The 26,648-nt window shown below is 46.8% G+C and overlaps 1 protein-coding gene across 2 annotated transcripts in view; it reads right to left on the reverse strand.

Moving 5' to 3' along the window:
* The window catches only part of Tnpo (transportin 1), a 54,649-nt gene that overhangs the window by 12,237 nt on the left and 15,764 nt on the right, over window positions 1-26,648 (reverse strand). Inside the window, exons 6-20 of one of the 2 annotated variants that reach the window (XM_077693727.1) lie at window positions 18,918-19,040; window positions 17,760-17,939; window positions 17,024-17,131; window positions 16,542-16,602; window positions 16,315-16,467; window positions 15,494-15,816; window positions 14,240-14,314; window positions 13,718-13,804; window positions 13,161-13,268; window positions 11,695-11,853; window positions 11,002-11,089; window positions 6,432-6,530; window positions 5,743-5,757; window positions 4,809-4,904; window positions 2,675-2,750 (exon numbers count right to left, since the gene is read on the reverse strand). In XM_077693727.1, the coding sequence (XP_077549853.1) occupies window positions 2,675-2,750; window positions 4,809-4,904; window positions 5,743-5,757; window positions 6,432-6,530; window positions 11,002-11,089; window positions 11,695-11,853; window positions 13,161-13,268; window positions 13,718-13,804; window positions 14,240-14,314; window positions 15,494-15,816; window positions 16,315-16,467; window positions 16,542-16,602; window positions 17,024-17,131; window positions 17,760-17,939; window positions 18,918-19,040 (1,751 nt within the window). The remainder of the gene's footprint in view (window positions 1-2,674; window positions 2,751-4,808; window positions 4,905-5,742; window positions 5,758-6,431; window positions 6,531-11,001; window positions 11,090-11,694; window positions 11,854-13,160; window positions 13,269-13,717; window positions 13,805-14,239; window positions 14,315-15,493; window positions 15,817-16,314; window positions 16,468-16,541; window positions 16,603-17,023; window positions 17,132-17,759; window positions 17,940-18,917; window positions 19,041-26,648) is intronic. The other variant, XM_077693728.1, reaches the window with a different exon arrangement.

Genomic DNA, 26,648 nt, shown 5'->3' on the forward strand with positions numbered 1-26,648 from the left:
TGTGAGAGAGTGGGATAGAGAATGTTATTAGGTAACAACAGCACCCCAGAAGAGCCAGCATTGCAGGCAGCACTGTGCACCTCCGACTAGCTGTTTCAGTGAATCATTTCTGAAAAGGAGATATTACGCCGGCAGTCTTTACATTATGCAGCCAAAACGTTCGAAACCGGATATTTTGCGTCTACATATTTGCGCCCGAGAACACCATTACGGCTGTCACAGCTGCTCGATGTGTTTTGTTGTTTTTTTTAACGCGTAGTGTAAAAGGCCCTGTGTCGCAGAAAAGCAGCGACAGCGTCAACAGGGAGTGAAAAATTGGCGTGACCAGAAAATCATGTAGCACCACCTTGTGGCACCCACTGAAACCCCAGAGACCTGACGCACTGCCTCAACAGGTGGTGTGCGAGCGGGAGCGGAAAGCTTTTACTGCTTGCAGGCACCGCTGGAGGTATGATGACAGCGCTAGGGTGTAATGCACTTCTGTATATCCAGGGTGTACTGCACTTCTGTATATCTGCGCCAAGCACACTACCGTCCGTGCTAGGGTGTAATGCACTTCTTTATATCTACGCCAAGCACCCTACCGTCAGCACTAGGGTGTACTCCACTCCTGTACACCTGCGCCAAGCACCCTACCGTCAGCGCTAGGGTGTAATGCACTTCTGTATATCCAGGGTGTACTGCACTTCTGTATATCTGCGCCAAGCACACTACCGTCCGTGCTAGGGTGTAATGCACTTCTTTATATCTACGCCAAGCACCCTACCGTCAGCACTAGGGTGTACTCCACTCCTGTACACCTGCGCCAAGCACCCTACCGTCAGCGCTAGGGTGTAATGCACTTCTGTATATCTAGAGTGTACTGCAATTCTTATCTGTGCAAAGCACTTCTGTATATCTGTGCCAAGCACCCTATCGTCTTCCTCATCACCAAGTACAATAATACCACGTTGGGGTCTTTTGCGGCTAAACGCGCCATGGACAAGTGTTTGCGACAGCAGCCGGAGAGCTACGCAGGGGAAAGAGAACACTCTTGCAGTGGATGGCATGCTGGTACGAAAAACGACACTGCCAGTAGCAGTGCAAATGTGACCATCACCGCTGCAAACGTGAAAGAACTTAGAGCACCCCCATGCCAGCGAATGTGACAGTCACCGTCGGGCCGATCAGGCGGTTCTGGAAGTAGAATGGAGCCACAACACTTAGTGAAAGCTTTTGCAACACCAAGTGCAAGCACTAACATTGCACCGATCCAGCAGTTTGAGAGAGTAGGCGTACGACACCAAGTGCAAAAGACAGCATCAAGAACCCGACAACGCTGCGTCACCTTTACCTTTTGAAGGCCAGAAAGATGTACGAGGAGCCTTCAGACAAGCAGTACTGTATTTTTGCATGCGTAACCCACCGCAGCATAAAAGCTGCACGCCAATGCTGCACCCAAAGTAAAGAAAGAGAGAGAAAAAAAAAATGCAGCAGGCAAAAGTGGTGCAAGGATGATCTCTTCCAAAGTGGACCACATTAGCCTGCGCTAGAACCCACGGCAACCACCTCCGCCAACTCTGTGCCTGTGCTCCCTAAATCAGGCGTGAACGTATGTGACGTGGTGAGGAGAACAGCCCGCGAGATCATGCCACGAGCGCTAGGCACAGTGTTCTCAAAGGTCGAGCTGGCTGACACCAGGCACTGCTACTGAGGTGCACGCTCATGTGCGCTCGGTATTTTTTTCTTGGTATTGTTTGTGAGCTCCTCACGTGCTGCAAGCCCACGCGCAAGCCTGGACAACGCCACATGCTCGCCACGAGGCACACGTTCGGTAATTTTTGTGAGCTCCTCACGTGGCACAAGCCCACGCGGAAGCCTGGAAGGCGCAGAGCACTCCTCACAAGGTGCAAGCTCATGTGCGCTCTGTGTTTTTTTGAGAGCTCCTCACATGGTGCAAGCGTGGACGACACGAGCCGCTTATCCTCAGGCCTACACTCAGTATTTTTCCTGGTATTTTTTGTGAGCTCCTCACGTGGCGCAAGCCCGAACGATGCCGGGTGTTCCTCACAAGGCACACGCTCACGTGCACTCGGTATTTTTCTTGGAATTTTTTTTTTTGGGGAGCACTGCCAGACCAGGGTCAAAGTTAAAAAGCTCTGCTGTTAAAAAAATATCCCCACAACACAACCTCTAAGTTTTCACTAAAAATCAAGTTTGTGCTGCATAGCATTTAGTCAGGTAACGAATGTACCTACCAGTGGCCACCAAACATTCCTTTTACCTGTGCGCGGTGAACAAAACAACCCCTCTTAAATCTTAAAAAAGCCGCATTGCTCTTTGGCCAGACACGTCTGCCGAGCTGATTACTCCTAGGTGAGCTTCGCATACTTCCCATAAGGTGCACAGTGCTGCCCCTAGTGGCTAGCATAATGGGAGTGAGAAGAGAGACAGTGAGAAATAGAGCTAGTGAGACCAACAAACAAAAAAAGGTGGCTGGCTCTAAACACCTACACAATAAACCATAAACACGTAGCAGCTGCAAAGGAAAAGAAAGTAACGAAAGAACCAACCACAAGTCGTACGAAAAAAAGAGAGCATAATGTTCAACAAGAGTGAGAGAAAGAGAGAGAGAGAAAACGATAGGTATAACACATGTTCGACACAAACAAATAAAAAAAGGGGGTTTACACACCACGGGCGAATAAACTGCTGTAACATGGGTGCCACTTCCTCGGGGCAAACGTAACCAAGGCGCCCAATCGTAATGGCTACACGTTCGGGGAGGGTAGGGAGGAGGGTCCAGCGTAGTCAGGGGTGGAGAGGAGGAGGAGTCCAGGGAGGGAGGGAGGGGCGCAGGCAACAGAGTGGAGGTTGCGGCGATGGCAGGAGCACCGGGCGGGTGGCAGTGGTTGGCACGGGAACGTGGTGGGTGTCGGGGAGGGGATAGATGAGGGCCAGGGGGGAAAAAAAGGAGAAGAAGAAGGAAGAAGAAAAAAAAAAGAGGAAAAAGCAAAGACAACCTATAAACAAACGAACACAGCACACTGCAAGAAATCATCGGCAACAGTTTCAATCAATCAAACAACGTTTTTCACGCTAGAGGGTGCCAAAAAATAGACGTAACGAGGTTAAACAAGCCCAGAATAAGTACAACAAATAAATTCAGTGTGGACGCAACAAGGTAGTAAAACACACAGAGCACACCCAATCATAAACGAGAGCATAAGAGGTCAGAAATGAAGAAAAGTAGCGAAGAACGGCACAGAGGGTTTGATGAAACGGCTCGAGCCGGGGGCTCAGTGAACAATGAGGGTGCAACAAGTTCCGAACACTTTTTACTTTTAAATGAAAAGAACGGGTAAACGTTTGTGTCAGAAGTGCGACATCCACTGCGTTTTCAGGGAGCACAAATCATGCTCAAACTTCCTGCACCCCTACATGCAGTGCAACGGCTTAGAGGCAAAACTAAAATCTGCAAAACACCTGTTCAAGTTCGTTTCCCCATATACACACTGCCCTGTTTATCAATTCGCAGCAAGGCAAAGGCGTCCACTTACAACCACATAATGCACAATGCCCCACGAGGCCAGTAAACTTTTGACCCACTGATCATCCTAAAAAAGCTTGTTTTGAAAGCTTGATAGCGCAGTGACTATGCTATGCACTGATAACGACAATCACCAAAGGCGTGTGGCACTACAGGTGACCGAAGTTGCAAGTAAGCCTCCCCACAGCTTTTATAAAAACAAGTGGATGTCGCAATTCTCAACTGCTTTTAAAAATGTGCACCAGGCTTTTTTTTTTTTTAACAACACGATGACAGGTAAACGACAGGACAGAACTGCGTCAGGCCCATGCGGACAGCACTTTTACCCGTCTAAGATTACAAAGCTCTGGGGTCGGCAAGCTTTAACAAGGTTCCAGCACTGAATAGGCTTTTAGTAAAAAAAAATACATTAATTGTGGAAGTTGCCGAATTAATACAAAGTCTAAAAAAGCTAAACAACGGCTTCTTTACTAGGATAGAATTACAGCAAAGTCAAACAAAAACTATCCAGACTGCGTGAGAACAAAAATGAGATCTGCTACTTCAGTGGCCTGGTCATATCGTATACAAGCATGAATTTTCTTAACATGCCTCAAGCCTGCCGCCGCCATTGTTCACCCATTTTAAATTAAATTGAATATAAATCACAAGACAACGTCACGCACCTGTCCTAACTTGCCAAATAAGATTTAAAAAGAAATTTGCTACAGTGAAAAGAACAGCAAAAACGAACTTAACAAGGCTTTCCATCATGCACTTCGGACACATTTGCTATTACCTGCATATTACACCAAATTTACCCCCCAAAATCCGTTTCTGGAGGAGCTGCATTTTAAAAATTTACCACTAGAAGAAGCAGGTACTGCCCAGCAATGCATTCGGAAACACTGCCTGAACTAATAGCAAGGCTTTGTTAGGGCAGTGTAGTGCACACGCAATGCTCCCGCTAATGCTCGTAACAAAGCGAAAAAACTTCCACCCCAGTCAGACAAGCAACAGAGAGAGGTTAGGGGAAAACATGAGCCTTTAAGAAGACCCAAGCTTCCAGCTTCTTGAAAACTGTCCATGCCTTTTGTAACACCCCGCCAAAAAAATTGAGAATATCCACGACACAAGAGCTGACCTACACGTCCTCGCCAAAGGCTTAAGGCAACAATGACTTGTGCGGAACGCAAGAACACATCACTGATAGGACAAATGCAAGCAAGCCAGAGAAAGAGAGAGAGGGAGAGAAAAAGAGATGGACGGTGTCAGCCATGCACACAGGTTCACACTGTACCGGTATTCTCCAGCAATGTTTTGGGCGTGTTGGGGCGGTTGATGATGGTCACCAACTGCGTAAGCACCATTGGGATGTAGGGCTTCATGTCCCGGCCTGCAGAAGTTTGTGCCAAGATCACATCACTCTTCACAAACTTCCCTACCCCCTCCTCTTACACCAACAGTTGTCACAGTTGGGGCTGCCGTGTTCATGATCGCCAAGACCCCGTAATCACCACTAATCAAAAAACTTCAATCGATCAGTTACGACTGTCAATTTCACACAGAACCACAGCTTGCGGTGAACTTAACAGCCCCAACGTGTGGTTGCTGTGAATTCCACCCCCCCCCCCCACCCTTCTTCACTGCGTTCAACTTCTGTCGTCTCTTACATTACCGTAGACCTTATATCACACAGACTGCAGTGCGGCTCAATCCAGCTTCCCTTTCCAATGTGAGTCTGCTAATAATCACCTCATGTTAGTTCCCATGCAAACTTCCATTAGACAGAAGATGTGCTCGTGATGCATTAAATGCTATTCTCACCCCCCCAGACTTGCCAACAAGTTGCCACCCCCAAGACCGGCAAATTGGCGACTGGAATGGCGACAGGGGAAAGGAGTTTTCAATTTTACTGATCTCTACATAAAACGCCTATAAAGATAACAAAAAAAAAAAAAAAAAAAAAAAGGATATAGGCTACAAAAACCAATTGAAACTGCAATTACTGCAAGTTTCCAGCAACTGTAAACCAGGATTGCGGGACCCATCCACTCCCCAGCACCAAAAAAGGCGCTGTGCTGACACTAGATTAAAACACAGTGCAAAATCTGTCGATGACGCAGCTACATCCATAAACGCCGTTCTTTCTTTAAACAGCTAGAATGTTATGCCCGCAAGGCATTTTGCACATTTCATCATTATCGCGTACGATGCTTCACAGCGGTACTTGCCTTCTGCAAGTGAATCTGCAAAAGAGGAAAAATGCAATCGGCCCCTGTCATATCAACAAACAAGCGAGAGCCATTTAGTACTTTCCCATTTATTACATGCGCTAACGATCCTTCTCAATTATTACGAGAACATGCACCAAATAGGGCGAGATTAACAACACAATGCAACACGCAGATTGTTGCTAACACCTTGCGTATAGGTTGTATTCACTGGCGAGGCATGCACGCAGGCAACCAGTGGGTGCACCACCACTGGTTTTTGTCCTGCTCCGCTGGATGGCAGTACTTGTCCGTGCTAAGCGCATGATGTGCGTTGGGACGTTCCAAACTCTACCCCATCAAACGTAAAGTAATGCCTCGACCCCAATGTGAGTGCGATTAATAACATCTCTGTAGACACCACTGTTGAAAATCGGGTTGAAATGCAGCAGACGACGCACGCCGGTGTTTCTTTTTTTTTTTTTTTTTAGTGGCGTGCGGGTGCAGTGGCACAAGCTGCGCCATGCCCGTGGCCATTTCCAGTGTTGCCAAGCAAAGGAATTAACAGCTAAACTTTTCAGTGAATACCACCTATACAATTTGGAAAAGATGAGAGAGTCGGAACTGTTCTGGCGAACCGCGAAAAGAGGAATGGAAAACCACTCGCTCGGCGGTTACACCCCCCCCTGGCTACCGTGAGCCGCACTCACCCAGTTTGACAGAGATCTCGCCAATGGCCCAGGTGGCGTTATTGCACACAGATATGATCTCCGGGTTAAGGTTCTGGCCAAGTATGGGCAGGAAGTCGGCTGCAAGGGGAAAGACGCAAGGCACGAGACTTCACCACTCGCATCTCCGCAGTCCCAGGCAAGGAAGCTCAACAAAATGCAAGAGGCCAATTTCAGCATGCTCCGATGGACTTTTATTTTAAAGGAGCCATGAAGAGAAAATACAACTTCGTTCGAAAGAACTAGGATTCAGTACTTCACTCAACTCCATTACAGCCACAAAAGATGCTTTTAACGAAAAAAAAAAAAAAAAAAAAGAAAGAAGTACAGTGTAGACCATTTATAACGTAACCGCTTATAGTGCGGGACCGGATATAACGCGGGTTTTTGCGACCACCGGTTTGCCTCCCATAGAACTCAATGCATAAGCATACCGCTTAAGATGCGGTTGGCCGAAGCACAATACCGTTTATAGTGCGGTTTTTCGGCGGGTCTGCTGATCGACCGGCGCAGCTGAGGCATCGTTTTAGGGTAGCAAAAGAAAAAAGAAAGGATGAAATCGGCCATCTGACGCAGCGTGCACCTCTTGCCCTCCTCTAACGTGAACACCCCCCCCCCCCCCCAAAAAAAAAAAAAAAAAAAAAAAGGCACCCTATAGTTTGCGCGTACCTGACTGATAACCACAACTGACCTTGCTTGATGCACCTCGGAAGATAGCGGCAGACAATATCCGCGCGCGGCAAGTTGATTTTATTAATCGTGAACCGCATGGCCCGTTTTCGCGCACGAATCATGCACATCAGCGTCGGGCGTTTTTTTTTTTTTTTTTTTTTTTCGTGCTCGTATCGACGATTCCGCGCTCGCGGTGGCTTCTTCGCGTGGCAGTGGGAGGAGCCTGACGACTTGCACCAATGGGGAGACACGTACCTAATGGCGGGAGATTCGAAGCGCTCCGAGCCGGCTAGCCGCGCCAGAGATGTTTAGGTTTACCACCGCGGTATTTTTTGATGAGCGCTTTCACAAGCAGCGTGGATGGCAGTTTATATTCCACTTTTCGCCCACATTATTAGCTCTTTTCTTGCATGAGCATCTTCGCTTGCGCCCCGTGCGGCATTTCAGCGAGCGGTTAGAACTGGAACTGCCTGCACCGCTTCACGGCCAGTGCCGACGCCATGTTGCCGCCTCTTACCGCGCCGCCCACACCACGCCAGTTGTATCCGCGCTGGCGAGCACTGCACGTTTTCGCGATACCAAATCTACCACTCGGTTCACGCTTTAGAACGTTGTTGCAGATAAGCCACCGCTCTTTCCCTTTCCGAACATTCGAGCCGCGCGAAGCCGAAGATTTCCACCACCAGTACGTTGCGCTGATAAGCAGCCGCCTTCGGCATCGTGAACACAAGGCGGGGTAAAAAAAAAATCCCGCTGGCGTTCTTATCACGTCTTGCGGCATTTGTTCATAGACGCTAAAAACGCAGCCATGGTCTTTCAAAACAAACACAACGGAAGTTAAAGCCGCACTCGCCGTTTTGAGACTGCGCTTTTGCCCTGCAGCAGCGGCTGATGTTAAAAATAATACGAAATATAGACCGTGCCTTCGTTTTTAAGCGCTGTGCGTTTGAGTGATGATAAATATAGGTTGACTTGAGCGATAGGTGGCGATGTGGTTGAATTCTCGCGTGTTTTGGTTATAGTGCGGTACCGCTTATAGTGCGGATTTTTGCGGCTCCCGCGACATACGTTATAAGCGGTCTACACTGTATTTAAAAACTTTCAAATTTTGCGCCACAGTGACGTGTTATGAGCAAGAATGACGTCATACAGGCCAACAATAAAGCATAATTTTCAGTGCGTTAACTGGACGTTAGCATTGAAGTGATGCAGTCGAATGGAACTAGAGGCCCCATTGCAGACATCCAGTCATGTGTTGTCGCGACAGGTCAGTTAGGCAGCCGCCAATCGCACAAACAAGGTTCCACGTCATAGAAAAGTTGCGGGAAATTGGCTAGGGGGTCGCGACTGCTTCACACGTTTTATTATTTCCGTTATTTGTTCGCAGATTGCAATGATATTGGTACCATTGTTATCGGGACTAAGCAGTCTTTTTAATAAGTCCGACTTGTATTTTGTCTTCATGGTTCCTGTAAGGGGGCACACTGGTCTTAAAGGGACACTGAAGTGATATGTAAACATTGCGGGATTACTAGCGCAAATTGTAGCCCGGAGTCCCCAGGCCACGTTTCGACCACTCTGGGCGCGTTTACGCGATTTTATTTCGTAGAAAAATTAATTCGAAAATGCTGTCCTCCTCTCTTTACGCTCGCCCATTTTTTGTGGCGTTTTCGTGTGACGTCAGGAGGTGCCGAGCTCGCAATTGGCTGCGCTACTGCACGGCTTCCCGGCCTTCAGACAGAGTCAGCCGGCCCAGCGTTTCGTCCGTCGGCCGCCGACGGGTCGTCGCAATTCGTTCGCTCAGTTGAAACGAAGCCAGGGCACGTTTGTGAATGGAAGAATGTGCCTTTCTTTACTTGGTTAGTTTGTACACTGTATCTAGCTCCAAGTCAAGGTCGCTTCACACAAGCGCTGCACAAGCGCACATGCGACGCTTCGCTGACTGGTACGCCAGTAGGAAAATATAAGGCCTCTTGAAGGCGGGAGAAGAGTCAGCGAAGTCAATATAGGTACTAAGGAAATAAAATCAACTGATTTTTTTACCGTACAGCGTAAAACTAGGGTGCGGGAAGCACTTTTTTGCGCTGGGCGAACAACCACAGCGGTCAGCCGCACGACTACGCATCTGCGAACGCTTTTCCGTCTACGAAATGCAGTTGCTAGACGTGAGCTATTGTGGAAACTCGGGGTACGCTTACTGCACGAGCGCAATACAACAAATAGTCACCTAAGCTGGTTGAAATGCCAAAACTAAATAAAAGTGTAAATGTGTTGTACAATATATACCTTATATTACCACGGTCGGCTGAGCCGGTCTCGTGAATAAAGAAAAAAGTGGCCTAGTGGTTTGGGGCGCAAGGTGTGTTGTAGTAAGTGTTTTGCAAGTCACGAGTTCGAGTCCCCGCCGGTACGTGCTTTTTTTTTTGTAAGTTAACTTTTTCGTTTTCTGCCGATGTTTTCTATATTGAGTTCACCTTTTTTTTTGGGCCGCAACGTTCATGGCTCCACGAACTAGTTCACAAAACGCGCGCAGGCTGGCACTGGCGCGCTAGCGAGTTCTCGTTGGCGTGCTGTTGCCATAAGCACCGACTGCTTGCGGGCAGTGGGCACAGGCCAGAATGAACAGACCCTTGGCCTGGTGTGAACACGCTTGTTACGGTACAGGCATGAGTGAGGCAAGCTCCAAATATGGGGGAAAAGCGCATGACATTTGGGCGTCTGCGGGTACGCGTAGGGCGTCCATGCACTGCGTAGGCCTCGGCTAGTGAATGCTACGATTCCAAGCCGTCCTGGGAGGCTTATCTTTATGCAGTTTCACAGCTGACAACATGGCAGAAGCGCGGTACGATGATTACTGAGTTATTGAGAATGCCCATCCAACAACACCACCAGTTGTGTTTTACAGAACCGAAACCGAAACTTGTTTGGTTGCTCACCTTGGGCATCGTCCAATCACGGTGCCCGCTCCTCCTAACGTCACAGCTTTAGTTGGTGCGGCCGCCGCAAACCGCGCATGGTAGTTTTTCTTCTTTCGCGCTTTGTAAAATAATTACCGATTTGTCAACCGGATAAACGATGAAAAGTGTGCTAATTTGAGCCAGTCTACGCAGTCCAAGCAAAAACGGGAGCTTGACAAATTCACTTCAGTGTCCCTTTAAACCAAAGATGTTTATTTTTTCGGTTATAATAAAAAATGAGGGGCATATGTAATTCTTCATTCTGACTGTACATATAAAATTTGTATTTGTGTAAAACGACTATATTCAGATTTATTCGGATTTTTATATTTGATTTTGTTGTCAGCCTTTGTAAAAAAATTGCTGGAGCGATGCAGCTGAACAAGGCCCCAGTGGACTGTGCACAAATCAGGGAGTGCAATAAGACTTACCAGTATCATTCTATCTGGTCTGTAGCAGAAGTTACAACCGCTTGAAGTTTGGGCTTGGAAGGTGGGAACCAGAAATACAGGTTTTGCCTGCCAAGCCCAAACTTCAAACGGTCATAACTTCTGCTATAGACCAGATAGAATGATGCTGTTAGTCTCATCGCACTCCTTGATTTGTGCACAGTTCACTTGTGCCTTGTTCAGCCGCATCACTCCAGCAGTTCTTTTTACAAAGGCTGTCAAAAAATCAAATATAAAAATCCAAACAAATCTGAATATAGTCGCTTAAGACAAATACAAATTTTATACGTACAATCAGAATGAAAAACTACTTATGTCATTTCTATCATGGTAACTGTAAAAAAAAAAAGTTTTTGATCAAGGACCCGTGTCCCCCTCAATGGGGCTAAAGCAACGGACACAAATAGCGCACAGTCCCGCTCCTGCAACATTTTTTTCCCTCCTGCAGGCTACACAATGCGTAGGGTCACGTACAAATGCAAGGGTTCACATGCTGAAAGCACGCCTTGGTCAGGTCCCCGAGAAGGGCAAACGAGCTTTGACGCACTTCAGGCATCAGGTCCTGCAAAGAAAAAAAGTAAATAAAGGACGATTGCAGCACCTCCCAAGATGGAATTGTCAGATGAATGCTTACACCACTCTTTTATGCAATGACCCACTTCACCTCTGCCAAATTTACTGTGTACGTACAGTACGTACCACCAAACCAACTGGGACATGACTGGTAGCTTCATGAAATGCATTAATTATAATTGTTCAAAATAGCTGTCGCTGGCAAAGATGCACCTGCCGGCGGATCGTGCAAACAGCCATGAAGCGGAAGTGGAACAAACGTTAAATTGTTCTCAACAACACACCCGCATCAGCCACGTCCACCTCGCCGTGACATGATACCGCTGCCAGCTGAAGAATAGTGACAAAAGGTATTTGGGCCTCAGGAGTAAGGACTTTACTGGAAGGACTTTGCTGTTCCACTTTGCAAGTGCAACGGCAACAGGCCCGCTTCTTCAGCCGGCCATTGTGAAATGTCAGTGAGACACGCCAATGCGAGTAGATTGTTGGGAACGATGAAACGTCCGCTGTGCTGCACGCAGTTTGCAAAAGGAGCTACAGGTGCAGCCTTTTGACGAGATCAGGGCGTCGGAAGCGTCGGAGTAGTCCACCCACCTGCATGCACTGGTAGAGCAGCTGCATGATGTTGGAGGACATGACCAGCGACTCCATGTGTCCGTCCAGGCCTTCGGCCAGGCCACTCAGCAAGTCCAGAGCCACGATAACGAAGTCCTTGTCCGGAGCTTCAAACTGGTCCGGGTGAGCCGCATTGGCCTGCGCACACAATCAGAGGAGGAGGGGGGGAGGGGACAGCCTACTTTTCAGGGCCCTTTTATTTCTTTTTTTCCCCAAGCAAGAGGGATGGACGCCATTGCACATATGGGCAGCTACAGAGAGGGAGAGGTCAGCCAGATGAGGGAAATAGAGAAAGAAAGCAGCAACTCCTATTTAAATCATCCTTGAACAAGAACGCAGCTGGCAGCTAATATTCACTGTACCTATACAGCTCGATGTCAGGAAGACAAAAAAAAAAAAAAAAAAAAAAAAAAAAAAAAAAAAAAAGAAAAAAAAAAGCGCAGACTCAACACTAAAAAAAAAAAAAAAAAAAAAAAAAGAGAAGCTACCACTTGTTGGCTTCAAAAACCTCAACAGATATGCATATGTGAATGCAACAATAGCTAAATATTCCTCTTAAAAGGTCCAATCTTCTTCACTAGCTTATCGTTACCACCATCATCAGCCTCATTGTGTTCACTACAGGACGAAGGCCTCTCCCAAGATCTCTAGCCACGTCTATCATGTGCTTAGCCTGGCCCCTGAATTTTCATAGTTCATCCATCCAATCGATTATTTATTATTATCATCTAACAATGCCAACTCAGAGGTTAAAAACACGTGTTAGCTTAACTATAACATAACCAAGCCTGTTACTCCCTGGCCGTTCATCCCTTTACCACAGACCCACGCGAAAACACTGTCCGTGCAAACGTTTATCAGTGCTTTCGAGGGTCGTGCTTTCGCGGGCCGGATGAGGCCCCTGGAAAGAAGCCCGCGTCACGGCTCAAACGGCCGGCACAGCCTCCGAGGCCGCAGAGGAAACTCCGGCCCTTCTTTTGGTGCCGGCAGGTGAGACAGACAGACAGCAAGCGCGGATGGCCCTTCAAGGTGGCCCGCGAGGCATCAGGTGAACTCAACTCCACCACTTCAAGGGTCTTACCATGCTGGGCTGCGCACAAACAAAAAAAAAAGAGATGCATTCAGCTAACGCAGGAACGTTCCCCCAACGCAAGCAAGCAAGCTCGGCTAACTACACACCAACGCAACGCGGCAAGACTGCTCACGTGCAAAATCGACACAGACAACAACACGTAGATTCGCGTCGTGCACACAGCAATGCACTCAGACGACAGACAAGATGCAGGGTGGTCTGCACAGCTTCCCTCCTCCCCAAACTTCGCAGCTCAATGCAAAATTCACACACCCACACACACAAACGTGCAGGAACCCAACCAGATGCACCACAAAAAAGGAAGCAACAGAAAAGGGGGAAAAAAAAAGAAAAAAAAAAAAAAAACACTCACCATGTTTTGATTTAGCGTCTGTTCCACCAGAGAGACGCACCTCCTGAAGACAGGTTCGCAGTAGGGTAGGAATCCCGATTGGAGAGCAGTGGCCACACTAGACAAACACTGGGGACGGGGGAACAAACCAAACCACGGCAGGCGTCACCAACTGCTAAAGACCAGGCAATCTGTTACTGTCCACCAAGATAGCCTGGGTTACGAAACGCACAAAACATGGCAGTGCCGACTGCGTAGTTGGTTTAAACTGACAGTGATCAGGATTCCACGACTGCAACTCGCTTAGTTCCACTAAAACTGGCTGAACTATCCCTCCAAAAGTGAAGCGCTACAAGGATATTCCTCGACGAGGAATCAGCAGTAGGCAGTTTGCAAAAAGTGGAAGCGCCCAATATCAGACAGTACGATTCTCAAATGATCAGAGCCAGAGGAGGCTCACTTTGAATACCATCATCACTATAGCTTGGGAGCTAGGGCCCACTTTTGCTCTCATAGCAAACTGCTCGTGGAGTGCTGTTACCCTTAATACAATGCAACCTGGGAAAAAAGAGGAATACCTCTAGTAGAGGAAACAGATCCTTGTCGTCGTCCTTGAGAACATTCCACTTCTCGATCAATGGCGGCATCAGCAGATTGATGTACTCCTGAAAGACAGAATGGTAAGCTCATCGGTACAATCGAGCCCTGCAATCTGTTTACAAAGGATGAATGGAAAACATCCAGTGACCATTTTCCAACTGTTAAGACAGCCCATGATAAAAAGTGCGCACACTTGCAAACAACACATCTGGCAAAGTTTGGTCGGTATAAACTTCACAGCTGATGCTATAAAGTGCTGCTAGCCTTAGTACAACCATTAAATTTCTGCAACAAGCAAGAAACCCCCCCAAAAAATTATGCGTTTAAAATTTCCTCACGCCATTTTGTTGACACACAGATGCACTAAAATTTCCAAACATTTCGTCAAGCCAGAAACCCATCTTTCCCCTTCACATTATCATGCAGCAAGAAAACTAAAGAAGCTACTATTGATTTGCATCTTTGTGCTTGCCCCGCAAATGCAAGGAGATAGTTCTCACAGGCTTGTTGAGATGGTGTCCCACAGAGTCTGCCAGCGTTCCTATGGCGTCGTACAGTATAAGAAGGTTCTTGTGCTGTAACAGAAAGAAAAAGTTTGCTGAGATTGTGTGCAACCATGTTACAACGCCACGCCAACCAGCAAGCACCTAAAATTTTCACACCCAAGCTCCAGAAACTCCCAAAAATTCATAAAATCTAGGGATGGGCGAATATTCGGTATTGGCGAATATTCGATCGAATAGTTCTCTATTCGTTATTCGCTTCGATCCGAATGCAGGTATTCGATATTTTCGAATTATTCGATGCTCCCGAATAGGCAGCTAAAAGCCAAGCTTTTCAGTCAAGCTTTCCGAGAGTTACCCCAGGTTTGGCTCAAGACCCACCAACGCGGACATTTCTATTATCAGTGCCGGCACTGCCGAGTTAATTGCTGCCTTGCCTAGAGGTTCGACGAAGCTCTCGGCCGCCAGCACACTTTAGGTTAAAAAAAAAAAGGCGACACTGAAACGACACCGCTCCGAACATAGCGGCACCAAGCCAGCAGACTTGTACAGGCCGCCATTTTGAATAGGCATGCCGCCATTTTGAATAGGCTCGCTCAGCGCGGCAGTACGCCACACTAAGCGAGCCTATTCAAAATGGCGGCCAGCCACTTGCGCTTTGCTTGGCTACGGCCGAGGATACTAGTGGCTACAATACTTCTTTTTTAGCGGAGCTTCTAGGCGGCGCTTAACTCTGCGAGTTTCTAGGCGGCGCTTAAACTTGTGAATGAGCAGCCGGCGGAAACTGCTGCACCTAGAGCATGTGGCGCAACAGGCATTTCTTCATGAAAACTTGTGAATACAGCAAAGGAAAGCTGTGTGTAAGATTTTGTAATAAATGTTCAACTGGTAATAGTTTTACACAATGCTGTGCTTACGTGAGTTCTAATTATTAGAAAAAATTGTGTACATTAGTCAGGTCACAAGTTGCTCATTTGTCTTTGTGATTTGCAATGTGTACTATTCGAACTATTCGATTCGAAATTATTCGACCAAATCACTATTCGCTTCGAATTCGCTTCGAACCTCAAAATCTATATTCGCCCATCCCTAATAAAATCCCCTGCCCTGCAGCCTCAATCAACTTTTACTCTGCTGCCCCCTCGTTCTGTCCTAGCTTCCTTGATGCAAATTGAAAGCAAATCTAGAGCAAGCATGCAAGGCCATCAGCTCCTCACAGTCCCCTAATGTTCACTTTCCGTTTTATCGTACCTGGTACTTGCTGAAGGCGAAGACAAGCGTCTCGAGGATGAAGCTGAGGTAGGGCACGAGCTCGGTGCAGGCCTCCTCCTCGAGGGTGGCGAAGGCGCTGCAGGCGGCCTCCTGGACGCGCTTGTTGGCGTCCAGCACCCGCTTGAGCAGCTCCGTCATCAGGGGCTGCAGGTAGCAGTCGTGCGGCTGGGCCACCACCCAGTGAGAGTAGCGGCTCAGCGTCCAGCACGTGATGGAGCGCACCAGGGCCTTCTTGTCGCCCAGGCACCCGATCAGGTACGGGATGAGCTCGGGCAGGTGCGGCACCATGCCCGCCATGCAGCCTGCGATTTTTGAGTGCGGTGTAACTCGTTGCAACTTCATGAATTACAACGGCGTTCCCCAAGGTCCAGAACTGGGTCCCATGCTTTTGAAAAGCAATCTAGCCGGTTCATTCGTTAAAAGAGAAAGGTGGCACTCCCCAAGGACAAGAACTGGGTCCCATGCTTTTGAAAAGCAATCTAGCCTGTTCATTCATTAAAAAAAGAAGGGTGGCATTCCCCAAGGTCCCGAACTGGGTCCCATGCTTTTGAAAAGAAATCAAGCCGGTTCATTCGTTAAAAGAGAAAGGCGGCGTTTCCCAAGGACCAGAACTGGGTCCCATGCTTTTGAAAAGCAATCTAGCCTGTTCATTCATTAAAAAGAAGGGTGGCAGTCCCCAAGGTCCAGAACTGGGTGCCATGCTTCACAAAAGCAATCTAGCCTGTTCATTTGTTAAAAGAGAAGGGTGGCGTTCCCCAAGGACCCAAAACAGGGTACCAGGCCTTTTAAATCAATCTCACCTTCGGCAATGGCGCCTAACGCCAGGATGGCCGACTCCTTGATCTCCCAGCCCTGGTGGAACACCGTCTCCTTCAGGATGGGCAGCAGCACACCCAGCAGCTCCTCATGGAACACGTTGGCCAGCACGTCCAGAGCGGCTGCCGAGCACTTCCCTGCAAGTCGGGGGATGTTTTCCTGAAGCAACACTGGCGGAGGGAAAGCACAGTCAAGAAAGCGATGCACTCACTCAAATTCCAGTCCGAGAGCGTGTTGTCGTCATCAAGACCATCGTCCGAGACAGAGTCCTCCTAAAGAGAAAAGGAGAAGGAAGAATTGGCCAACAATTATGCTTTACTGTAATGCAATTGTGCCAACACAGCTTTTGTGGTACTTATTGTGATTATATTACTTTTAACTGCAGTGATACAGTTGAACCTCGGTATAGCTAACACATCTATAACAAAATAGGCAATATTGCCTATTTAAAAAAGGCATGATTAAAATGCATTCTGAAGTTACAACATGGTCAGAAATGCAATGATTATATCAAACGCTGCAGCCCTGAAAACTCTACATTCGTTGCGCACCTGACCAAGTACTAATGATGTTTCCCCTATGTGATCAAACCACTTCTCCCTAATACAAGTCTGGTTGCCCCCGCAAAACGCTACTGGTAAGTCCGTTATCCAAACACGACGCCTCCCTCCAGGTACAAAGAAAAACACTCACATCAATGTTGTCGTCCATGTGCTTTTGACTGTGCGTTTTGGACTTGTGGAACCGCGGCCGGATGTCTTCCTCCCGGTCGGGAATCATCTCGTCTTCTTCGACGTCTCCCTGGACGAGAGAGATTCACACCGGCACTTATCACATTGGGCCCCTTGCTCCACTGCCCCCACGGGAGGAACAAACACTTTGGTCAGACAGTACGATTCTCAAAGACCATCATCTTGGTGTCAAATGAATCAGTGTCATCACAAAAAGTTGCTAATAAAAAGCCACATAAGCGTCAAACCTCAAGGCCTAATCTCGTAGTTCGCATCATGCTGTCCCTAGCTCAGAAGCATGTTTCTCAAAGTTTATACGCACTATCGCAAGTCCCTGCAACCTAAATATTCAAAAGGTCGAAACGTCGAACCACACTCTTCCTTCGGTTATCGTAAGTCAATCTGCCTCACCAAGCAGGTTGTACGCCTAACCAGTACTTGGTTACGAGACAACATGGCTGGAACAGCCATTTTGATCGCGACTACCTAACCACGAGTGAACAGGCAAATCACACTCTAACTCTGGTTAGCGCTGTCATGCCTCAGCAAGTTACCTGCCAAGCGAATATTTGGTCGAGAGACTAGGTACAGCCGAAACAGAGTTTTGAGCAGTAATGAGCGTTGCAGGTCATATCGAGTGCGACTGTACCAAGCCACAGAAGTGAACATTTGGGGAAGGAGAAGGAAAGGGGCCTCACCTTGAGCAGGATGATGTCAATCTCCGAGTACTTCATGCCTCGGACGAGAATGGGGACCAGGCGTTGCAGGTGTGGGGCCAGAACTTCCCGGCAGATTGGCTGCTCAGCCAGCGAGAGCCAGAACTCGCACGCCTCCAGTGCCACCGCTTCGTCCGAGTCTTGGGTCCGCATCAACATGTACTGCCCCGCCACACGGGAAGAAGGGGTTAGAATTTCACCTCCCACCCTTCCCCCACTACAGTACCACCCATTTTTAGGTACCCCCGACAACCCACCTACACTACAAAATATGTCATGATTGAGAACTGCGAGACAGCAATCATGAGGTGACCAAGGGTACTCCAGCATGAACCATCACGACGTGACCAAGTGTGCTTCTCAGTTTTTTTTTTTTTTCTATGAGAGTAATGGTCATTAGAACCAAGAGAAATTCTTTAGCACTTCTGAAACGCAAAAGAAAAACAGCTTTCCAGCCCATCGTTTGACACATGAACTCCGTTACGAATTCTAGTTGATGCCTTCCACAGTTCATGAACTACAATGATGTTCCCCAAGGCCCAGAACTGGGTCCCATGCTTTTGAAAAGTAATCTAGCCAGCTCATTCATTAGAAGAGAAGGGCGGCCATTTCTACAATATATGAATCAGGATGAATTAATTGGTGCAACCTACCGGCATGAAAAAAGCCTGCTTTATTTTAGAACAGCTCATTCTCGTAAATGCCGACCAAAAACAAACTGCACACGACAGTTGCCTGGCAATGCCAATTTCATAGGAGGCCATCCACCGCACTTGTGCAGCAAGACCGCACGTAACACACCTAGGACCAGCCCCAAGTGGGGAAACCCACGCACTTGTCAGACAGTACGATTCTTTCAAGACTATCATCTCGGAAGTCAAACATTTCACAGTCATCATTAGTGCACAGGTTCTCCTTGCAGGCTGAGCTGATAAGGTGTTTCCCATATCCAGGTGATAATAAGTGCCCTAAATTCTAACCATATTTACCCTCCTCCTTCCTTTGAACACACAGACTTTTGAAAAAAAAAAAAAAAAAAAAAAGGGGGGGGGGGGGGGGGGGGGGGGTGTTCAAACAACCACTGTGTTCTTGCAGATTGAGTACATTCCAGAAACCATGCACGCAGCCATGAAGGCTTACCTCGATGATGTTGTGTATATGTGGGATGAGGCGGTCCATGCGAACCTCCAGGAGCATGACTAGAGCACGGCACACATTCTTGCGCACCTCCGAGTCTTCATCCGAAGCCAGGTGGAACAGGTTCTGCAGAGAACAACACGTCTCAAATGAGCTAAGCTCTTTTCACCAGAATAAAATGAAGATTTTGTTTGCAAACTCGAAAACCTGACAAACAACCCAGCCCCAGGTGGACCCAGCACACTCATCAGACAGTACGATTCTTTCAAGACCATCATCTCGGGAATCAAATGTTTGACAGTCATCACTTGTGTGCGGGTTCTTGCAGGCTGGGCTGACGCGGTTCTTCCTGAACTTGCGCGATTAAAAGTGCCCAACCAATTTTACCATCCCTGCTCTCCTTTCTGTCAGCACTTCGATTTAAACAGGGGAAAAAAAAAAAAGTGGGTCAAGCAAAATGAGTGAGAGGTACAGAGATAAAGATGAAGGCAGGTTACACCCCAAAATTACATTTGGACACACAGTTACACGAGGCACACGGTCATGGAGTGCTAAGACTTAATATGGACCACCTGGAAATCTTTCAGCGGGACACTGCTCTTGACATTTTTGTTCAAAAATTTTAACCTATGTGCTTGAGATTTACACGTGAAGTGAACATCCTAAGCACAAATATGCACACAGTTTTCGTCTATGTGGTATAAGTTTAGAGTTGTGGAACATGGTCCCCCGTTCTGTTTTGGGCAACTTCTTCGTTATCTAGCTATGAAATACTCGAATACTTTTTATCCCTTTGTGCTCTAGAAAGACCAGGGAGTGCAACTAGTATACCAAAGCAGTAATTTTAGCATTGTTTCTGCAAACAGCTGTAAACTTATGAAATGTCAGGTCATCGATCACCAATGTTTTTATAAACCTCACTGCACTACTCTTATGCTAGCAAAAAGTTTGATATTTTTGTTGTTTCATTGTCCTGTTCAGTTCATAAGCTTTCAAATGCAGCAAAAATGATACAAATATAACCAGTACATCTTGAGATATTGTAACCGACAGTTGAACTAGTGGGGAAAAAAAATTGGTTCAGAGAAAACAGGGCACGAAGTTTAGAAACATAGGCAAAAATGGTCATTTAGGCAACTTCAAAGGACTCAAGCGTTGTAAATACTTATGGTACAGATATAATATTTTGTAGGTACATTCTTTGGCACACGCAGATTGCAAATAAAATTAATACCAAACACCGATTTTTTTTGTGTGCAAATTTTCGCTCCTCAAGACCAGTGTCCCTCCCCCCTTAATGCACATTGAAATCAAGAGAGATAGAAAGAGACCACAAGGAATTCCTTGCCCAGTGGAACTCCTCCCCTTTATGACGGCTATTCGATTCAGTGACAGATTCATGCACTTCTCTCTTACAAAAGCTGGTTTCCAGGCCTTTCACATGCCTCAACCCGCACGGGCAAGCATGATAATTAAGAAACAAGAAGCAAACACACATTCTCCATCCCTGTGACTAGCGCAGAGTGCACAAATCAGAACAAGGTTTTAGTGCATGGAAATTCTTCAGTGATGTGAAAGGCTACTCGCCAGGTGCAGCACAGTTTGATTAGGTAAAAAAAAATGGTTAGACACCTTGTTGCTTGTGGTTTGTCGCCATCAGGGACATTATAAGGGGGCACATGGGTCTTTGGGACCGAAAAAGTGCCCAAAAAAGCAGCTTTTTAGCTATCACTAGCCAGTCAGAAGCGTTTAGAACAGCTCCGCCACAGACCACGCTGCACCTGCTGGCGGATCACGTAAACAGCCATGACGCGCGCCTCTGGCCAGCCACGCTGCTGGAGAACCGGTTCAGCTCTGCTCCGAACGCTTAAGGGGAGACGTGGGTCTTGAAATGAACTTTTTTATTAATTGGTCTGTGATAATGAAAATCACTGTGCATATGTGTTTTGTCTTCCTCATTTCAAATATGTAATTAGTTTTCAAGTGGTAGAATTATTTTTTGAGTTATAAATAAAACACTGGAGCCCAATTAAGTAATTTCTTACGGGCCTTTAAGGAACTTTTTATTCAATTTTTTTTTAAATAAATGGTATGGATGTGTAGCTTAAGACCTGCCATGCATGCTGAAGCTATTTATATTCCTGTAAAGCTAGTTGATTGGATAGAATTAATCTAATTATGCCAAGTACAGTTTTCTGAAAACTTAATGACCTCTAATTATTACTCATAACATTTATTTGAGGCAAAATGAGCCAATTAAAATAGCTTCAGCATGCAGTTCATTTTATCCCGAATTCAACGGTATAACACTTGTAGAAATCCTTTGAAAAAAACTACCTCAAAACCCCTGTAAGGCTAGGCACATATGCAAAAAAAGGGAAGCTGAGAAAATCGCAGTTGAAGTTTTACTACAAGTGACAGTTTTATCTATTGAGCATATGAAAAAAAGAAAGGTTCTAGAATGTAGCTCGCGTTTCGCTCAACACGAGCATACCAAGTTTGCTGAAATCAGTTGGTGGGAAAATTATGAAATCCTCTGTCTACAGATGGCACCTGGCAGAAAAACTGAACAAAAGCAAAGCCAGAACGTTGCTTCAATTTTTATGCTGTTGGCATCGCGCCGTCTCTCTTTGGCGACTAGGGCTGAGGTGCCGAGCGTGCACCACAGTTGTAAACGCGATTTTGTTATGTTACTGCTTCATTTGTAGCAATCAAATCAGATTTGCATCGCGTGAAGTGAGTTGCAGCGAAGGGGCTGGTAACGGAATGCCCGCCACTGTTCTGTAACGTGCATGCGCTTGGCTAGGTGGGATAACCACGTTTTCGGTTTAATCTACTCGTATATCACGTCACCAGCGCACATTGTGCACAGTGCGAACATTTATAATTCTCAAATCGCTCATCTATATGGTAACCTGCCGACGAGGAAGCGCGCGCCGGAGTGCGGGCCGAACCGCCGCAGCATCGTTGATAACAGAATGAACACACTTCCCTTGCGACGTCGGCATGCGGCATCGTCTTCTTTATCATTTCTTTTCTTTCTATTTGCTGCTGATCGAAAGATAGACGCACCTTAGTGCCCCCGCAGGCGTAATCATATCGCTACGCTATCGTCTCGGCAGCCCGCGCGGGCGCTAAGCCTACCTCCGTCTCGGCGCCGTCCTCGCGATAAGTCGTCGTCACAGGAGCAGAAAATCGTATTTCAGGCGCTTTTAATAATGCCTGTTCTTCCTTTCGGTTATCGATAGACATCTTTACTTTATTTTTACGTCATGCGGGGCTTTTGCCGGTCCTCGCATAGACGAATACATGAGCCGTTGCTATGTGATGAGAGTGCCGAGCAGACGACCCACGGCGCCCAGCCAATGAGGTTGCGCCCTGCGGTCACGTGCAGTCAGTAACCAATTAGGCGGCGCGATCGTCTCTTTTCTACCCCGGTTTTACTCGCAACCAACGGACGAAACGGAGTGGTTCTGGCAGGGAATTGAAAACGAAAAGACGCGCTTTCGAATGAGACCAAGATGGACGCCGTGGCGCATGTAGAACCCGAGCGGCGAGTCGTCGAAAAAATGCTATTTTCGCGTCGAATCTTGGCCGAATTTAGCGGGCGTCGGTGCTATAAATTGATATTATGGCTCAAATACGTACTCCTGGGTCTGGATATTTTGCTAACCGGTAGAAAAATAGTTCTACTTTCCGAAAATGGCGATTTCTAAAAATCGATTTTTTGGCCAAATTTCGGGATTCCAAGACCCGCGTCTCCCCTTAAGGGGGCAGTTGGGTCTTTGGGGCCGAAAAACGGTCAAAAAAAAGCGTTTTCTCAAAAATGAAATTTTTGGCCTCCACGGCCATTTTTCTAAGTCTCTAAATTTCCTCATCAAAGGGCATCATATTTTGTTGTTATTATATTATAATAGCATTTTAAAGTGCACTCTACTGCTCAGTTAGCGCAGCATTCGATGGTGAAACGGCACTTTTCTTGCAATGCAAAGCTAGCATTTCATCCTCAGATACCGTATTTACTCGCGTAATCCTCGCACTCGCGTAATCCTCGCACCCCTAATGTGAGCCACCAAAACTTGGATTTTTTGGTTCCTCGCATAATCCTCGCACCCTCAACTTTGCAGCGGCGAAAGTTGCCCGCTCGCGAAACCCGCATGGTGCACACGCTCTCCAACGCGCGCCCTCCCCCGCCGCCTCTCCGTTCGGCGGAGAGCGCTGTGTACCCAAGGCCATCCAGGCGCCCTAACACGCTACTCGCACTGTACTTGAGCCGGTTTCGCGTGCGCGCAACTAGACTAGTCGCCATGGGGAAGAGCGCCAGCTACACTGCCGCTTTCAAATTGAAAGCGATAGAGTACGCGCTCGAACACGACAACCGGGCCGCAGGCAGGCACTTCGGCGTCACCGGCTTCAACGTGCGTTACTGTCGAGCTTCACAAGTAGGGCACGCACATGACGACGACGACGACGACGAGATAGGGCGCGCGCCAGAAAGCAAAGGCGGCAATTTCATGATCGCTGATCGACGGGTTACTGTTTACGTTGTAAATTATAAAAAAAAAATAGCTGCTGTTGGCAACACTGAGCTTACATATACAAAAAACGACCGCCACATTTAGCGGGATTGGCAGAAGGCAAATTGGCAACACTGTGCACCGTATTTTTTTTCCCGCATAATTCTCGCACCCCTAACTTCGCATTGACTTTTCCGAAAAAAAAGTGCGAGGATTATGCGAGTAAATACGGTATCTTGGCACCCAGAGCAGGTACAACTTTAATTCTTTTTGCTTCTGATACCAAAATGTGTGGAGAATACAATATAGGAAACAAATTTTTTAAATGGAGGCTTTGGAAAATTATTATTGTGTTCAATTGGCACCACCTGCGAGCCATTTCTGGCAGAGCGCGGGAGAAGCGAAGTTCCCTGTGTTGTAAAACGACCAAAAATAGCTAAATCAAAAAAGTTCTTCCTATGTTGTATTCTTTAGTCATTTGTCTGCCTAGCCACGTGGTAATTGCCATTCTGCATGGAGTGGTTATTTTGTAACTGTGTCCCAAAATAATGGCAATTACAGTTGAACCCCTTTATAAGAGACACGTACCGGGGGGCAGTTTCTGTCTCTTATAAGAGATGTCTCTTATAAGCAGGGTACCATGTTTTCACTAACTGATCAACCCATAGTTCAGTGTGGGCACCGTATGACTAAAATAAGCTCAAATGAACGCTACAGCATGTTTCAAAAGATTCATTCTAATTAATGTTTGGCCCCAGAATTTATGAAACTTTGTTTGCTTCACGACTGTATTTACACTGTTTTTTACAACTGATTCTGCAAGCTTTTTTTCCTTTCCTTGTTTGTGGAAAATGAATCATAGATGTTGAGTTCACAAGCATGATGAATAGCCAAAGCGCACAGCTTCTGCTGTGTGCTCAGGCTATTCGTTACGCTTGCAGGACCCAACATCTGCAGTGCTTCTTGATTGGGAGCTATGCGAGTGGGAGAGCCCGCATGTGCGATCACGCTCCATTCAATGGATGGCAGTAAGCTTCAACCACTTCTGTCAGTTGCATTTCCATTGGCAGGGCTTCTCATTGTCATTTCATAGCTGACTGAACCACTTTGTGTTTGCTTAAGGGGAGACGCGGGTCTTGGAATCCCGAAATTTGGCCAAAAAACCGATTTTTAGAAATCGCCATTTTCGGAAAGTAGAGCTATTTTTCTACCGGTTAGCAAAATATCCAGACCCAGGAGTACGTATTTGAGCCATAATATCAATTTATAGCACCGACGCCCGCTAAAATCGGCCAAGATTCGACGCGAAAATAGCATTTTTTCGACGACTCGCCCCTCGGGTTCTACATGCGCCACGCCGTCCATCTTGGTCTCATTCGAAAGCGCGTCTTTTCGTTTTCAATTCCCCGCCAGAACCACTCCGTTTCGTCCGTTGGTTGCGAGTAAAACCGGGGTAGAAAAGAGACGGATCGCGCCGCCTAATTGGTTACTGACTGCACGTGACCGCAGAGCGCAAACTCATTGGCTGGGCGCCGTGGGTCGTCTGCTCGGCACTCTCATCACAGGGCAACGGCTCATGTATTCGTCTATGCGAGGACCGGCAATAGCCCCGCATGGCGTAAAAATAAAGTAAAGATGTCTATCGATAACCGAAAGGAAGAAAAGGCATTATTAAAAGCGCCTGAAATACGATTTTCTGCTCCTGTGACGACGACTTATCGCGAGAACGGCGCCGAGACGGAGGTAGGCTTAGCGCCCGCGCGGGCTGCCGAGACGATAGCGTAGCGATATGATTACGCCTGCGGGGGCACTAAGGTGCGTCTATCTTTCGATCAGCAGCAAATAGAAAGAAAAGAAATGATAAAGTGGAGGATGCCGCATGCCGACGTCGCAAGGGAAGTGTGTTCATTCTGTTATCAACGATGCTGCGGCGGTTCGGCCCGCACTCCGGCGCGCGCTTCCTCGTCGGCAGGTTACCATATAGATGAGCGATTTGAGAATGATAAATGTTCGCACTGTGCACAATGTGCGTTGGTGACGTGATATACGAGTAGATTAAACCGAAAACGTGGTTATCCCACCTAGTCAAGCGCATGCACGTTACAGAACAGTGGCGGGCATTCCGTTACCAGCCCCTTCGCTGCAACTCACTTCACGCGATGCAAATCCGATTTGATTGCTACAAATGAAGCAGTAACATAACAAAATAGCGTTTACAACTGTGGTGCACGCTCGGCACCTCAGCCCTAGTCGCCAAAGAGAGACGGCGCGATGCCAACAGCATAAAAATTGAAGCAACGTTCTGGCTTTGCTTTTGTTCAGTTTTTCTGCCAGGTGCCATCTGTAGACAGAGGATTCCATAATTTTCCCACCAACTGATTTCAGCAAACTTGGTATGCTCGTGTTGAGCGAAACGCGAGCTACATTCTAGAACTTTTCTTTTTTTCATATGCTCAATATATAAAACTGTCACTTGTTGTAAAACTTCAACTGCGATTTTCTCAGCTTCCCTTTTTTTGCATATGTGCCTAGCCTTACAGGGGTTTTGAGGTAGTTTTTTTTAAAGGATTTCTACAAGTGTTATACCGCTGAATTCGGGATAAAATGAACTGCATGCTGAAGCTATTTTAATTGGCTCATTTTGCCTCAAATAAATGTTATGAGTAATAATTAGAGGTCATTAAGTTTTCAGAAAACTGTACTTGGCATAATTAGATTAATTCTATCCAATCAACTATCTTTACAGGAATATAAATAGCTTCAGCATGCATGGCAGGTCTTAAGCTACACATCCATACCATTTATTTTAAAAAAAATTGAATAAAAAGTTCCTTAAAGGCCCGTAAGAAATTACTTAATTAGGCTCCAGTGTTTTATTTATAACTCAAAAAATAATTCTACCACTTGAAAACTAATTACATATTTGAAATGAGGAAGACAAAACACATATGCACAGTGATTTTCATTATCACAGACCAATTAATAAAAAAGTTCATTTCAAGACCCACGTCCCCCCTTAAGTTATAATAAATAGCGAATGCAGGCGTCAGTCGTCCACCTGTGTTTCCACAATAAAAGCAACTGCAATTAGTGACTGGTGGCACTGCATCTGAAGTTAAAATGTCTGTTACAAGCGAGACTGTTGATTAAAGTTCAAGGATGACTTGTCCCTTATAACCAACTGTCTTCATCCAATGTCTGTTATAAGAGAGGTCAA

This window comes from Haemaphysalis longicornis, unplaced genomic scaffold (assembly GCF_048455015.1).
Source record: "Haemaphysalis longicornis isolate Haplotype H1 unplaced genomic scaffold, Haemaphysalis longicornis Haplotype H1 scaffold_12, whole genome shotgun sequence".
NCBI classification, from domain to species: domain Eukaryota; kingdom Metazoa; phylum Arthropoda; class Arachnida; order Ixodida; family Ixodidae; genus Haemaphysalis; species Haemaphysalis longicornis.